At 44.6% G+C, this 15,226-nt stretch overlaps 1 protein-coding gene across 6 annotated transcripts in view; it reads left to right on the forward strand.

The window, feature by feature from the left end:
- Positions 1 to 15,226, forward strand: part of znf521 (zinc finger protein 521) — a 91,182-nt gene continuing 75,956 nt past the window's right edge. For 2 of the 6 annotated variants that reach the window (XM_020103680.2, XM_020103697.2), the window contains exons 1-3: positions 217 to 963; positions 7,808 to 7,864; positions 14,651 to 14,851. In XM_020103680.2, the coding sequence (XP_019959239.1) occupies positions 924 to 963; positions 7,808 to 7,864; positions 14,651 to 14,851 (298 nt within the window). In that variant the 5' untranslated portion in view covers positions 217 to 923. Of the gene's footprint in view, positions 964 to 7,807; positions 7,865 to 14,650; positions 14,852 to 15,226 lie in introns of all 6 variants that reach the window. The other 4 variants (XM_020103719.2, XM_020103727.2, XM_020103689.2 and 1 more) reach the window with 4 other exon arrangements.

Below are 15,226 nucleotides of genomic sequence, written 5' to 3' on the forward strand. Positions count from 1 at the left end.
GAAGCAGGCGATCCAGCGCTCCGCATCTTGCCGCGCTCCCTCGGATTTTAATCATGCCTCTCTGTCTGTGTGTGAGTGCAGGCAGGCTGACAATGATTTCCTCAGTGATTACGTACAGAGCGAGTCCCTGCGGGGTAGGGGCCCCCTCTGGAGCCATCCTGATGGCTTTGGGGGCCTTGCTTCCATTTTCCATTATTATGTGGACTACCGGAGCGACAGCGCAGTCCAAGACCTTGCAGGTTTGTGATGAGGAGGGAGCTTCCATCTTCTCTCTGCTTCTTCATCCTCTTTTAAGAGCAATTTAGACGTAGACTTAGATCAGATTCCCGAACCTAATTCATGATTAGCTGACTGGAGTGAGGAAAGGGCTGGAGTCTGTCATAGTTTTCATGCTGTTAGGTGGATATGAAGTGAAAAGTGTATTTATCATTTTTTTTCCTCCTTTTTTTGCTTTTGTTGCCTTTTTGCCTGCACGCTCACAGGACGCGTTCGGCCGGTGTCTTTCTCACTCGGATGCATTTTGAGGCGAGAAAAAGCGAAACATATTCCACTTTTATTTCTGCTCCAACACCATGCCCGCTGCACGCGTGCGTCTGTGCCCGGAGAATGGAAGCGCATGACGGGATATTCTCGCACTTTTCCCCGCCGATACCCGGCTCCACTAAACGGTCTGATTGGATTTTATAACACGGTGCACCTACTCATCACAACCGCAATAATAATAATTCACAGTAACAACTCGTAGCGCGGCGAGAGTTGCATCTGTTTTTCTGTTTTTTTCCTGGTGTGATGGTAAAGACGCAGCCGCGGCTTCGCTCCGTGAAATTTAGACAGACTGCTGCACCTTTACACTGTCCCGTGTGTTCCCCCGCAAATTGTCACACACGCAAACTGAGCAACTTCAGCGGGTTTTTCTCTGTAGGATGTCGCGCCGCAAGCAAGCTAAGCCAAGATCACTGAAAGGTAAGTACGGCTGTGTGTGCTGGCTCTCTCCTCTCTCTCTCTTTCAGAATAATTTCATTTTGAAAGGATGGACAAGTCTCCAGACGGAACTCGTGGCTCCATCGCTCCTTGTTTTATTATCTTTACACATTGCGCATGCATGAGATCCACATGCATCGGCTGCAGCTCATTGTGTTGTGCATCTAGTGATAGTTAAAGTGCAAAAAGGCAAGCAAGTGGAGGGTGTGGGGGGCTTATGTGCATGATTTAAGCGCAAACATCTGGATGTGTTATGGTGGGGGGTGGGGGGGGGGGACAGAAAAAAGACGCTCCTGGTCCTGGAACTTGTCTGATGGAATGGGGTGCAGAGTCACGTGACTCACACCCCCCACCCACCACCCCCTGTCTGAGAAAACTAAGGAGGAAACATTTTATATGTTTGGGGGGGAAAGGGAGGGCACTGGTGTGTGTGTGTGTGTGGAGAGGTGGGATAAGTGTTGAGTGGTAATTGTATATGTTCATTAATAAGTTGGAAACATCTGGATTTAACAGTCATCAGCTGGAAGCCTGGACACTACACAACTTTATGGTGTTTGTTTTTTTGAGTGCAACACAGTTCACAGGAGATTGTGTGTGATTTGTACGTATTTTCTTACCTTTTGGAGAAGTGGTGGTGTATTTGATCGTGAGTGTGCATGTGTGTGTGCGAGCGGGTGAGAGGAGGAGGAGGAGGGAGGGAGAGAAGAAATAGAGACAGAATGAGAGAGCAACATGCATGCACGCATACTCTCTTTCTCCCTTACACACACACACACACACACTCTTATTCATGCACTACTTTCCTCTGTAGCCTTTTGCTTGTAGTGGGGGGAGCTGCTGGGTTTTCGAAGGTTGAGCTCCAGTTCATCTGGCAGGCATTGTATTTTGCTCAGCAAATAATTGTCCACAATTTCACATTCCCAGCTTGTGGTCTGTGGACCCCCTCTCACCCTCTCCCCCTCTCGTTCTCGGAAGTCTTCATCTCAAAGGAAGATTACATGGTCTGCGGTAGTACATTCATGCAGCCACCATTTTAAATCAATACCCGGGAGAGGGTGGAAATGTGAGTGCATGCACATCTTAAAATTGTCACATTCTGTCTCCAGACCTGCAGCGCTCCACTCACAGTAAACAGCTCTATACATAGATTCCCTATTTTCTCGGAGCAGATTGGCATTGACTGTTTTTTTGTTAGTTGGTGTGACATTTGCTATTCTCAAAAGACACATCACTTACATGTAATCGTCTCCTGCCAGCGTGCCTACATGCTACAAGTGTGTGTGGTGCGTGTGCGCGTGCGTGCGTGGGTGCATTCAGGAGAACATCTGTTAAGACGTGTGTAAATCTGCGCGCGGCAGAGAGGCAGCGACAGTGAGCGCATCGCGATGCAAATGAAGTCGGAGTGATGACATTGTTTGTTTTGTTATTGTCACTAAAATTTAAATTGGAAAATTGGAGCTCACAAAACACGCCGACTTTTATGTCTTCATTCCGAGTGCTGGAGCTGGGCTGAAACGCAGATACGTCACAGATATTTCCCTGCTTTGGATCAGACCCAGGGAAGGCCAGGCAGATGTTATTTATTGTTCATTGTCTCTCTCTTCCCTCAGGGACAGAGATACACTTATACAGATGTCCACAATAACTTCACTTGTCATTTCTTTTTAATAGTTGCTCGACACTGCTTCATTCCTGCACTCTTGTTTACAGGAGACAGGAATTGTCTCTGTGACTGTTCAATATTTTTTAACCCCAAAGTGCCTTTTTTTTAAAATGTGTGTCCCTCTGCTGATGTGCGAGTCCGTGTGCGCGTGCACAGTGTGTTTCCGCGAGCTCACCCGGGTTGCAAAGTTCAGGTTTCACTTTTATAGGTTGTCTTGTGCTGACTTGAAGCAGTGGCCAATGTGGACGGGTCGTCTTTTTTTTTTTTTTTTTTGAATGCACAGAAAGAACACTTTGTTCTGCGGACGGGAAAATAAACAGAGGTGCAGATGGAAGAAAGAGGGAAGGTGGAGCGGGCATCATGTGCGGTGTTAGTATGGATACTGTGGACATGGAGTGTGCAGAGATGAGAAAATAACGCTGTGACAGTTGGCACTCCTTTTTTTTTTTTCTTCCTTCTTTCCCCTGTGTACCCCCAACACACACACCCACCTCCTCAGTATTGCCTGCTTGTGGGAGTCAGAGGTTATGTTTTTGGTCCCATCGAGGAAAAGGGCAACATTACAAGTCCCGTTTCAATTAAGTCTGAGAGACAGATCCGGCTACGTTATTGCTTGGGGGAATAAATGGCACAGGACAAGACCATACATCATTCGCTTATATGCAAACACTTCACCCCAGCCACTGACATTTACTCAATCCTGAGCCTTCCACATCTCTCAACTGTAGGCACATTGTAATTTTGTTTTGATGTGCAGATGCTTCTGGGTCAGCACATTGACTCAGTCTGTGGCGAGCAGCAAGGAGGGAGGATCTCGGTCCAGATCCTGCCTGTAGTGTGTGTGTGAGCGTGTGTGTGTGTGTGTGAGTGTGATGACTGCCACGTTGCCTGTCCTCCCAGCACTTCCTGGCTGGGTTGATATTTTCATTTGGAGCACAAATGACACTCTGAAGCTTCGGTCCTGACGTGTTAATTGGCTGAGTTGGAAGTTTCCAGGTCCGTCGTCGTCGGCATATAAAAATACATTTCTTTTCTGAGCCATTTGCTTTCAGCCCAGCGGTTGTGATGGAGTCGTTGCTGTGTCACATATACCTTAAATATTGTATGTTATTTGAAGAGTGGCAATGTGTCGCCTCATGAATGAACTGTGGAGTGTTGTTTTGCTATACATGAAATAACATATTATTTTTACACTTTATCTATTAGCCTCACCGATCAGGTTGATTTATGAAGTGCATATTAAAAACAAAGTTAGTATAATTGTTGGTTTTGCAGTAAAATTCCTGTGCATATTTGACCTGAAATGTTGATCCCCTTAATGTCAGGGACTCAAATTTGACCTGTCATGGAAAACTGAAACAGATATTTATAATTTTTCAATTCTGCAGTTCTTAATTTAAAGCTTTTTGTTTTTTAAGAAAAGAAACTTGACTATGTACTTAATGCCAATAGATGTATAACCACTCCCCTTTCAGTCCCAAGCATAGGCCGGTGTAAGAAAAAAAAATATGGCAGCACCTTTAAGCTTATTTCTCAGAAAGAAAAAACTACTTTCAAAACTCACTCAGCACTTTAAAAAAATGTATACACTGTACATAGGAGGTTTAATGTTGAATGAAAAATACTGAAACATACGATTCATGCACTTGATTTTTCCTCCCCTGTTAAAACGTCTATTAACAGTTGTGTCATTTCAGTTTGTAAGAGGCTGCAGTATTCCAGTCTGTTCACAATTAATGATCTGTGGCATAACACCCATTAACACTTTTCTAATGTGACACAAAAATATGGTTAGTATTATCATTAAGGAAATTATGATGGAGCCGTAGAAAAATCCCATTAGCGCGGCTGTCAGTGCTCTTGACATGCGGCTCAGTGTGTTGGACTGGGGTGTCGCGGGAGCTGGCCGATATCTCTTCTTATTCCAGTGGCATGTGTCTCTCCTGTTGTCATGGATCGTCTGCCACATGGAGGAAGAGTTTTGATTCACAGACAATGATTGATTCCCACCACTGCTGCAAATGAAATCATTACGTCGCCGGGCTTATTTGCATCTGTCTCGTTTGCCTGTATAAATAGCAGATTATTTTTTTTGAGAAGCTAAATTTGCAAATGATTGCTTAACAGAATTATCGCCTCATGACAGTGTTTATACTGCTGCTATGGTGGAACGTAGTTTTTAATAATAGCAATGCAGTTATGATTTGCTTACAGTACTCGGCAATATATGGAGGATTACAAATATTATACAACCTGATTAACATGCTCCTCTATTGCAAATTATTTATGACACTAATCACCAGTTCAAATAATGCTCATTAAGAAAGTTATTCATGTGCAGTGTGTGTCCTCCTCCCTCCCTTCACAGCCCTAATTGAGGAGGGTTGACCTCTTGACCCAAGCTAAATTGAGTTGTAGTCCCTGTGGCGAGCGTCTCCTTCCCGGTCAGTCAGGGCGGATTACACAGCCATTGTGTTCGGCACTGTATCGTCCAAGCTGGCTGTAACCAAGCAGATGAGTCACGCATATCCAGGAACACACTCAGGGTTTTTTTTTTCTTCTTTCTTTCCTTATGCATGAGAAGTGCTGTGAAATACTCTCACACACACACAAGCAGACGCACACAAGTAAGAAGCAATCCTCTTATAAAAAGCACAAAACACACACCTCACACTATTCTCAAATTCATTTGATGCAGTCGGAAAGGGCCAGGCTGCTGAGTCTGTCATGTTTTGCATATTCACGTCTTATAAATCATTAGTTATTGTGATATTTCATTGTCTGCACATTGTCTGTTTTATACCTTTTGCTTTGTTTAGTGTATTTTTGGTTTTTGCTTTGTTTTGTATTTGCTTCTCGTGCAGCTCTCTTATCTGTAGACAATTAATTCATCCTGAAAAACGAAACGTCCTATCTTGGGGATTGTCACTCACAATACAATGACAGTTACTATGTTCATTTTGTGAGTGTGTGTGGCCCGTGTGTTAATTAGTGGCTTTTAATGCTGTGTCACTTGTTGTGGGATTATGGTTTTCCTGCTCTGCATTTTAAAAATCAAAGGAGCACCGCCGAAACGGTCCCATGTGTGTTTGGTATTATATTAACAAAACCTAGCAGCATGATTACAGTTTGTCACCGACTGAGTGATACACTGTACCTTGTCAAACATTAATTAACTGATAGCGGTGACGCATTAACAACAGTCCGGACTGAGTCGCATTCAGTGGAAGTTAAAGTCATTATGAGGTGATCATGAGCTTTAGAGTATGTTAATTAAAAACTCTCCGGCTATTTGTGTTTGGACCGACTGTCGATCAAATGTCGGGCCGGTATGAAAACATCACACACAGTTTGCCCTCACTTGACAGCTCAACCTCCCATGATCACTCCTAGCGAGCTAATTAATTATCTTGTGCGCAAACGAGATAGCGTTTTGCGCTGTGATGGAGGTTGTTTACTTTAAACGACGCAACTTTTAATAAATTCACCGTGGTGAGAAATCATCACAATCCCGCCGTTATGTTTAGGTTCTTATAGGCATTGTGAAATAGAATTTTCTGCCTGAACTCCCTCGTCTCACCAACAGGGATGGTAATCAAAACAAAAACTCCAGCTCCCCACCACTGATCTCTGATAGAACCATGGGGGATTTATTAGGACCCCCTGTCCCTATAGCCCATTTAAGTGATCCTGGATGCAAGGCGCTCCAACAGTGCTGCAGAAACTCATTAAAGTCTCAAGGCGTCAGTCACTGAGGCCTCCTTCTCAGGACGAGGTTTAACGTGTTGGCTGATACACTCTTCGGTGGCTCCGAGGGATATACCTCCATGGTGTCCAACTATGTCTATTCCATCACTTTTAATTGATTTCGCTAATTAATTGGCAGACCCTTGACCATTTGTTTAGCATATTTCCTGCATACATCAATTATAAATGTTACTAAAGGATCATTTTTCCAAGCAGAGAAATACTTATGGATGTTTCTTCTTTCCTCCAGTCAGAATTCCTTTCGGCTGGACAAGGCCCTGACAGCAACACACAGCAGCTCCGTCGTTTTCCATCTTCATAAGAAACACTTTGTCACTTTCCTCTTCATTTTTTCACCGAGGTTTGACACCACGCTTGACACCAACTCTTGCTCCCCCGAGGAAACGGCTTCTGCCACCATAGGATCCTGCCTTAATTATGCAAAGTACAGGATATTTTGTGCGATTTTAAAAGTGCGCCAGTTTCTGCTTTGGCAATCACTGCCACACTCTCCTGCTGGGAGGTCCTGTCAGACTCCCACCTTCCTCTTTGCCCAGAAAATGAAAGGCTAGACAGAAAAGACACAATAGAGAATGCATTTCAACTGCAGGGGTGGAACGCAGAGGCGTAAGAAGTCCTTAGTGAGACCCTCATTTTACATGGAACAGGTGGGAGACTCTTTTGTTTTCGTCCTGCTGTTAAAATCCATTTCAAATTTGGTACTTGACATATCACACGGAATTCTCACAAGTTCGAAAAAGGCTCAGATGTAAGAGGTTCATACCTTTTTCTATACAGAAAATTGTGTTTTTCAAGGCCAGGGCCGTTTACAAAAAAGTCTAAAGTGGACCTAATGAGGGAATGTGAGTGCTGATCGTGCCGTCACTATTTTGTCGACCACTCAAAAATCCAAAATCACTTTGAAACAGCTGTTGCTGTGACACATATGAAATATTTATATCTGTATTTTTTTTGCATATACGTTTTTATAACAGATCTGTTTTCTGAAGGTTCATGTGTGTACCGGCATCTACAAATCGTCTTTTTGATCTTTACCTACCCGAGGCTCTGTACTAATGCAGTCATCAAGGTGTTTTTCACTTGGTCACTGTTGATGTTGGGAGGACGTTTCATGGGAGACGTTCATAATTCATCACGTCATTACCCAGTCCAATATGTTATTTACGTGGGTGTCTGTTTGCCTTGTTGCCAAAACTCATACATATGAAAGGCTTGCGTGGATTCCCAAACCACAGGTTGAGCTGTCGAAAGCTGTTGAAATCTCTTGGAGTTTCCATACAGAAAATCTCAATAGTAAATAATAAAAAAGAGGGAAATCTCAACGTGTCGAACTTGTTTTTCACTGTTAACTGTTTCTCTCCCTCTTTTTCTCCCCCTTCTCTTTTTTTCTGGCAGTAGAAGACAATGTGACAGAGGACCAGCACAGTCCCGGGCAGACTGCCATTCCAAGCGGTAATGCTCCATTTCATATTTCATCATTTTCGGCTGGAAAGTGGATCATGTGTCTGCGTGCTTGCTTGAGTGTGTGTGTGCGCGCCTGTAAAATCTTTGTTGGGCTCAGAATGATATTAAGTCTGTTTTTACTTTTTTTTTTATTTTCATACTGTAAACCGCATGCTTGGTTGCATGCGTCTTTATAAGACAGGGGCCGAGCGTTGCATCTCCTGTTTGCGCGTCTGTGTGCATGCATACGTGCAGCTGAGCTTATATAGCTGTCCTTGTGTTTCGGTGTGTTCCTGACGTTTTTTTTTTGGACTCTTTGTTTCCCAACCTCCTGTATGATGTAGAATAGCGCTACCCAGATGAATGTGTCCTGTCTCCACGTGTGCCATTCACAGTGGCCCTCCAGGAAAATAGCAGTAATTCAGGTCAGGCTAGCAGAGAGCCCCCTATGAATGAAACCTGCTCCTGATGCACCACACTGTATATTTTCATTTCATTTGTCTCTGGTAAAGGTTAAGTCTCAGGTGTGGTTATTTTAAACCCGATATGGATGGTTTTGCCCAGCAGGCTGGGGACCCTGGGTGCTCCTAGGCTGCCACATTAGTCCAGCATTTACCCACAGCTTTCAGAGCTGCATGCACCACTACAATAGAGTCCGGCGTTATGACTAAAAAAGTATGTTTTCATTTATTTGCTGTTATTGTCTTCTTTTTCATGCAGAAGATATTTAGAGCTAGATTTGAGTTTTTTGATCCAGAAAGTGTCATTTCTGACATTCGGTATTCTCAGTTATTTCTCTCCTTTGTTTCCAAATTGTCCGTTATGATATAAATGATCAGAAATGTCAGTGATATAGTTATTTGTTCCATCCCTGGAAAAAGCAGAGCAGCATCTATCTGTCGCTGTGTTAATGCGTATCGACAGGTATTGGTGGGTGGTTCTGTGGAAAGCAACTGCCTCCTTAGCCCATCTAACCCCAGCTCGAGGGATGAAGGACTGGGCATAAGAGGCAGACTTGCCTCGGAGGCCTCCTGTCATCCAGAGCCAAAGCAGAGCTAATGAGTGTGCCTGATTACAACGACCCCCTCAGACACACGAATACCCACCCTCCTCTCCCCGGGCAGCCACCACCTCCATCTCTAGAGTGAGGGGAGACAGCCGCCACATGATCGATGTCTGCCTGTGGAGAAATCAGGAGGGCGCACAAATTAATTTCTCACTTTCCTCATTTGACTATGTCTGACTGATTTATTTTTTAACCCCCGTCTCAGGGATGCAGCTTGACAAATGGTCATTGCAGGATTAGAGTCGTTTGTGGCGGCAAACTTGAGATTTTCGCTCGCTACTTTCCAACTTTTTAAAAACATCTCATCATGGCTTGTGATTTACGTACGTCGCAGCAGTCTTCCATCTATCCATCCTCACGGTTAAACCAATTCCCCCCAACAAGCCCCCTTTATTAACGACGAGCAGCGGAAAAGCTCACCTGCTATAGTTCATGCCTTTGCCACTTTGATGGACACGGCCACAATGGCCTTTACTCCCCTGACAAGCTCAAGGCTTAATCAGACATGGTGTCAAGATCTGCCTTATAAGTAGACCCCCAATCGTGCTCTTCTGTGACTCTGTGAGCGTTCTGCAGGCCCTGCATCCTGCCCCTCATTCATGTTTGATACGTAGCAAAGGCAAAGGAGAAATACTAACAAAAGAGGCATTCTGAAAGATAGACAGTATTATGCATAGTATAGAGAGGCAGGAACAGTGTGATATCTGAGATTTAATGAGGCTGTGCGCTTTTTTACCCAGAGAGTGTCGAGCAGGCTTAAGATCTGCAGCTTGGCTTTACCACTGTGCTGCCTGTGTGTAATTATAACCACATGCCCCTTGCTTTTTATTCTCTCTTATATATACATCCATTTCTCTTTTTTTTCTCTCTTTCTTTTGCTCATGGCTACGTCAGATCGAGGCATTTTTTTCTTTTTGTAAAGAGGGTGTCAGCACGGAGTGGACAGAGGCAAAAGGGAGGCCTACGGAGATCTGAAGGGGCGTCTGGATGGCAAGGTGCCGTAGTGTAGTGTAGTAGTGTATAGCATTGTGGCGCAACGCATGAGATGCCGGCTGAGGTTGAGGCTGCCCACAGATCAATGTACTGCGGGGCTTGCTACAGCAGGAAGAGGAAAGGACTCTTTCACTCCAGCACTTCAGAAAATCATATTCTCTATTATTCATTTCCTTTGATGTTTTACTGCACTAATGGCATAGCAAGGCGCTCAATATTATCACTCCCTGTGAGAGAGCGAGGCAGACAGGCAGAGAGAAGGAGAGAGAGAGGGAGCATTTGGTATGTTCAAATGCTGTTTCTCATTTAACCGCTTTGATTTCAATTCTTCCTTGTAAGCTCACATCTTCTTTTTATTTTTTGTTTTAATGGCGGATGATGGCGTCTGCATACCTGTGATTATATGTGCTACTTCCTTCATGTTCTGTTCTCTGTGTTGTCTCCACTGTTTGTTCTTCCTCCTGTAATTGTTTGGCACGTTTTCTCCGTCTGTGCGACTCTCTTTTTTTTTTTTTTAATCTCAGCATGCATCATAAAATTTTCATAAATTCACTGCATGTTTATTTGTAACATATAACAAGGTGGGAAACGTTTTCTGTCAGCATGTCACTTTAAGAGTTTAAGGGAGATGGTTTTCTACAAACACCCTCTGCCATGTTCGAATTTCAAATACATCATAATTATTAAACAGCAGTTAATCCTTCAATATGAATCTGTGGGGCTTGAAGCAGATAAATCAAATTGCATGTATCCACCATATGAACACAGACGACCCCCCCCACACGCACACACACACACACATGTGCGCCTCCTCCTCCTTACAAATCCTTGACAATCATTAACAATCTGGCAAGTGTCAAACCTGCAGCCGCGTCGTCGGATCATGACGTTCTTTAATGATGGGGGATCAGTGGATGTGACGGCCTAAGTGGATAGCCCCCAAATCCCATCCATACAGAGGAGGATACACTCGGAGGCACATGTGGCATTAGAATGTAGTGTGACCTATATATGGAGGGTGCTCCGCAAAAGTTTTAGATTTTTAAATAATGAGGTGCCGGCAACCGTGTGAAGGTTATTCAATCTTAATGTCCTCCTATTTCTGACAGCCTCCCTCACTCTGATAAAGGAGCGTGCTCACCTTTGATCAAGCCCGCCGACATGTGTCGACAGAAGCTGCTCGCTGGTTAAAATAAATTCTTAATTTGAACTTGGGGGTGGGTGGTTGTAGGGTGGGTTTGCCAGGGAGGGGGCATCATAGGATCAGGGTCTCTGGGAATGATGGGGGGGTAATAATGTTTTCAACACCAAGGTCTTTCATTGCACAAAGAAAGGCTCAGGCTAAACCCTGATGGAGCTTGACGTACTGTATCCACAGGCAAGTAGCAGCATATAGCCCTCAGTTGTTTCATTGCTTTTCGTGCTCCAGTGATTTGGGGCTGGATTTGAATGAATCTTACTTCCACTGACATCCATCACATGTTGCATTTCAGAAATTGCTCAGAACCCAACAACAGCTTTTCTGAGTCTCTTTTCCTTGTCCTCTGCATTCAATATCATTTTTTAATCTTAACGCTTTGGGTTAGACAGTAAGTCTCAAGTGAGGCTAAAGGGTTCATGGAGAGAGTTAACTTTTTAGGAGGAAATTATGAGGAATTCAGACTTTGCAGCATGGCCAGATCCTTTGCTGTGTTCCTCCTTTTTCCATTTCTGTTCTCTTATACCCTTCTTCCTCCTCCTCCTCCTCCTCCTCCTCCTCTTCCTCCTCCTCCTCCTCAACATGGTCAACGTCCCCACCTGTCTCAGTGGGTGGGCCAGACAGTGGGGGGACAAGTGTAGGCTTCCCTGCTAGGGACCACGCGTCCCTGGTGGGGCTAATGGAGCAGAGAAGAGAATATCAATTAAAATGTTATAAATATTTAAGAGCAGAAATATTCAATAATATAAGGGTGGTGGGTCCAGGGGACTCCTCAACTTACAAGATGAAAGTGGCGGCATGATAAATGTCATGCGTTACCAGAGGAGAGCGGAGTGTGTATGATGGATGGACTCAGACTCAGACGGATATTACACGGCTCTAAAGGTGTCAATCACCATTCAGATTTCCACATTTTACTAGTATTGTACTAATGCACTGTTGCCGCCACAAAGACAGAAAAATTCGTCCCTAAAAATCCTTCAGTCAGATCTTCATTATATTCCCCTCATGAATAATTTCTCACACTGAGCTGCGATCGTCTTACTTTGAGCTGACCTTATCACAGTATGGATAAGCTGCGGTCAATGTAGCCTCCCTCTCGTCATCCAAGCCAACATCGTCAAAACTCATTAACAAAATGAAGCAGGGCCATAGTCATGAGGAAGAATTCTTAATATGCCACACATCCTGCCTCCATATTCCACATGTGATTGTCAGCCATTCCAAGCATGTTGCTATCGATCTGCTGTCCAGCCTGTAGAGAGACTGGTAGAAGAAGATGTCCTGATCTGATGGATTACTGTATGAGGCCCAGAGGCGCAGGAACCTCAGTATTGACGTGGTTCTTTAATCCCAGGGTTGGACGTGACCTTGCCATGTCAAGCCCCCATCCCCTCCTTACTCCCGCATCCCCCAACCCGCATCCAAACGTGTAGCAGAATGCACTACCTCAATGTATTGCAGCGGTGCACTGGAGGTCACCCTCGCTCGACCGAGAGCATCGAACCCAACCTGAGTTCACTGGAAGCTGCAGCCAAAACTTGTCACTGGAAACAAGAGCTTGCAAGAGACTGGAAATCAAACTTCATGCATAACGCTTGTCGGGTTTTGCGGTCATAAATTTTCCCAGTTTCTCTGAATCGTTATTTTTTTGTCAGTCGGCCGTTATCATAGATCTATTACCCATGAAACATTGGGAGAAAATCAACTTAACTTGAAAAACAGCATGAAACGCACCACAATTCTGTATTTTTATATCAGATAAAACATAAAATACTTAAATGTAGCTGTAAGTTGTTTCCCTGACAGGACCGAGTTGTAATATTAGAGAAATTAATGATTCATAAAGGAGTCTTAACCTCCTCCACAGGCACCCCGTAAAAAAAGACACGAAGTGTTCACATTTCAGTGCATATTGTGAATTCTGTGTCTCAGTGTGTGTGTGTGTGTGTGTGTGGATGAATCATAAGTCTATATTGTGTGGCTTTTGGCCCCAGTCAGAAGTGTTTCCCCCCAGAGCAAGAAAGGCCTGCATCTGTGAGGATTGGGTTGGGATTTTCATTTTCTTGAAACACCTTCTGTTCTGTTCTGCATGGTCCCACTGGGGACCACGGTGCTGATATTTTTAGAGGGCATGTTCCGAGAGCCTCAGTCGCCAAGAGGGAAGGACAATGGAGGGTGTGATGTTACATCAATACTTGGCGCAAGTGGGGGGAAAGGAAAAATCCTGGGTGGCCTTGATGAGTTCTGGAACGCCTTTCCTCAAGGAATTTCACAGTTTGAGAGCACCCTAAAGAAGGAGGACTTAAAATGGCCGTCTGCGTGTATACACACCCGATATATAAATATATATGTATACACCCACACCTGCACACATCAGTACCCCACGCTTAGTCCTCGGGCCCTGTTAACTGTGTGCTAGGCGAAAAAAAAACAGGCTTCCTCCTGACATCCCCTCTGGAGTTTCAGGACAAGCTGAGGAACACTTGCATCAGTGGGGCTTAAAATGGCTGCCAGTGAAGTGCAAGGGCTCCTCTCCCCCACAAAGCCTTAAACAGGGTGACATGATTGTTTTATTTGAAGAATGGCTTTTTAATCAGTCATATTGTGAAGTGTAATGGTCACAGCGGGGGAGCAAGAGGGCTGCAGGCCACACTGCCTATTCACATGATGCTGTCATGAGCCGGACTCGCTATGCCCCTGAATTAAGATTTTTATTGTACATTGTGAGTCAAGGTCTGATTTGTTGTTGGGATATTTTTTAATCACAGTGTTTACAGTATTTTTTTAAAATCCTAGTCCTGGTCCAGATTAGTCAAGCGCCCACCCCTGGCACTGCTGCAGCACAAAGCCAACAAGAGACAAAACTGCAGATGGATTGAAGAATATTGATGTGCGCGACCCGCGGCTGCCTGCGAGCAAGGCTGAATAATTTAGGGAAGTGTGTGTCGTGACGACAGCCTAACACACACCAATCTCAGTTTTGTATGTTACGCTCCATACATCCACAGTCCTGGCTCGGATGTCTCGATGAAATGGCAACGTCTGTCTCTGTTGATAGACGCTGACTGATGCAATTCAGCACGCACCGGCAGAATTTCATATTTCTTTGGTCCAGCCAAAACTGCAATCCAGGATTTATTGACTACACATATTCCCATCAGTCTAGTTTCATATACTGAAGTTTTGCTTGGGTGAAGCAGGGCAAACACAACGTAAAACCATTTCTAATAACAGAGCTGTGTGTGTGCGCGCGAATGTGTGTTAGATTTGTGTGTGTGTGCGCAGTGTGCCACCCTGTCTGTGTGTGCCTGTATATCTCTCACCCTCACCTGCCCAACGGTTCTGTTATGGCATGAGTGGTTGAGTTACAGAGGCCCAAATTGAACCTGCATTTTTATTACAGCTTTTATTATTGTTTTTATTAAATCCAGAGTCTAGAAATCCATTTTATTGTCACCCAGAGGAAGCCGTGGTACTTCACTGTGCGGGTCACCCCTCTGACTATGTGGTGCTGTCATTTCCTGTGGCTCGACAGATCCAGAGTGCGCCCTCGAGAGGGCGGCGGAGGATGGTGAGACTGGGCGTCTGAGGAAGAGGCTGCTTTCTCCAGAGGAAGGAGAAGAGGGAGAGGAGGAGGACGAGGAGCCGGCGCTGCACAGCTGCGACAGCTGCCGGCAGGTGTTCGAGTCGCTGAGCGATCTCACCGAACACAAGATTAATCAATGCCAGCTGACAGGTAAACAACGTTCAGCCCACCGAGCCTCCCCTCCACTCTGCCACTCAGCTCTTCTCCCACTCCCACACTCACTCTGTGCCTTCACCAGAGAATATGCCACACTATGTGTGTTAGTACACTGCGCCAAGGAGAGCACAACACCAGACTACCAGTTTCCTTGGTGCATATCCAAAAACATAGACACGCACAGGCCTCGCACACATAACACATTATTTATATGTGCTGTACATCAATATCTGCAGACATGACACACAAATAGGCCTCCATGTGTCCTTATAATAGATCACTGTAGGCTACAGTATGTGTATTTATAGTTTGTGCATTGTGTCCTTCCCTGTTTCAGAGTAACACTTTATACAGCACTATACTAATTCT

Source organism: Paralichthys olivaceus, chromosome 16 (assembly GCF_024713975.1).
Source record: "Paralichthys olivaceus isolate ysfri-2021 chromosome 16, ASM2471397v2, whole genome shotgun sequence".
Classification (NCBI taxonomy): domain Eukaryota; kingdom Metazoa; phylum Chordata; class Actinopteri; order Pleuronectiformes; family Paralichthyidae; genus Paralichthys; species Paralichthys olivaceus.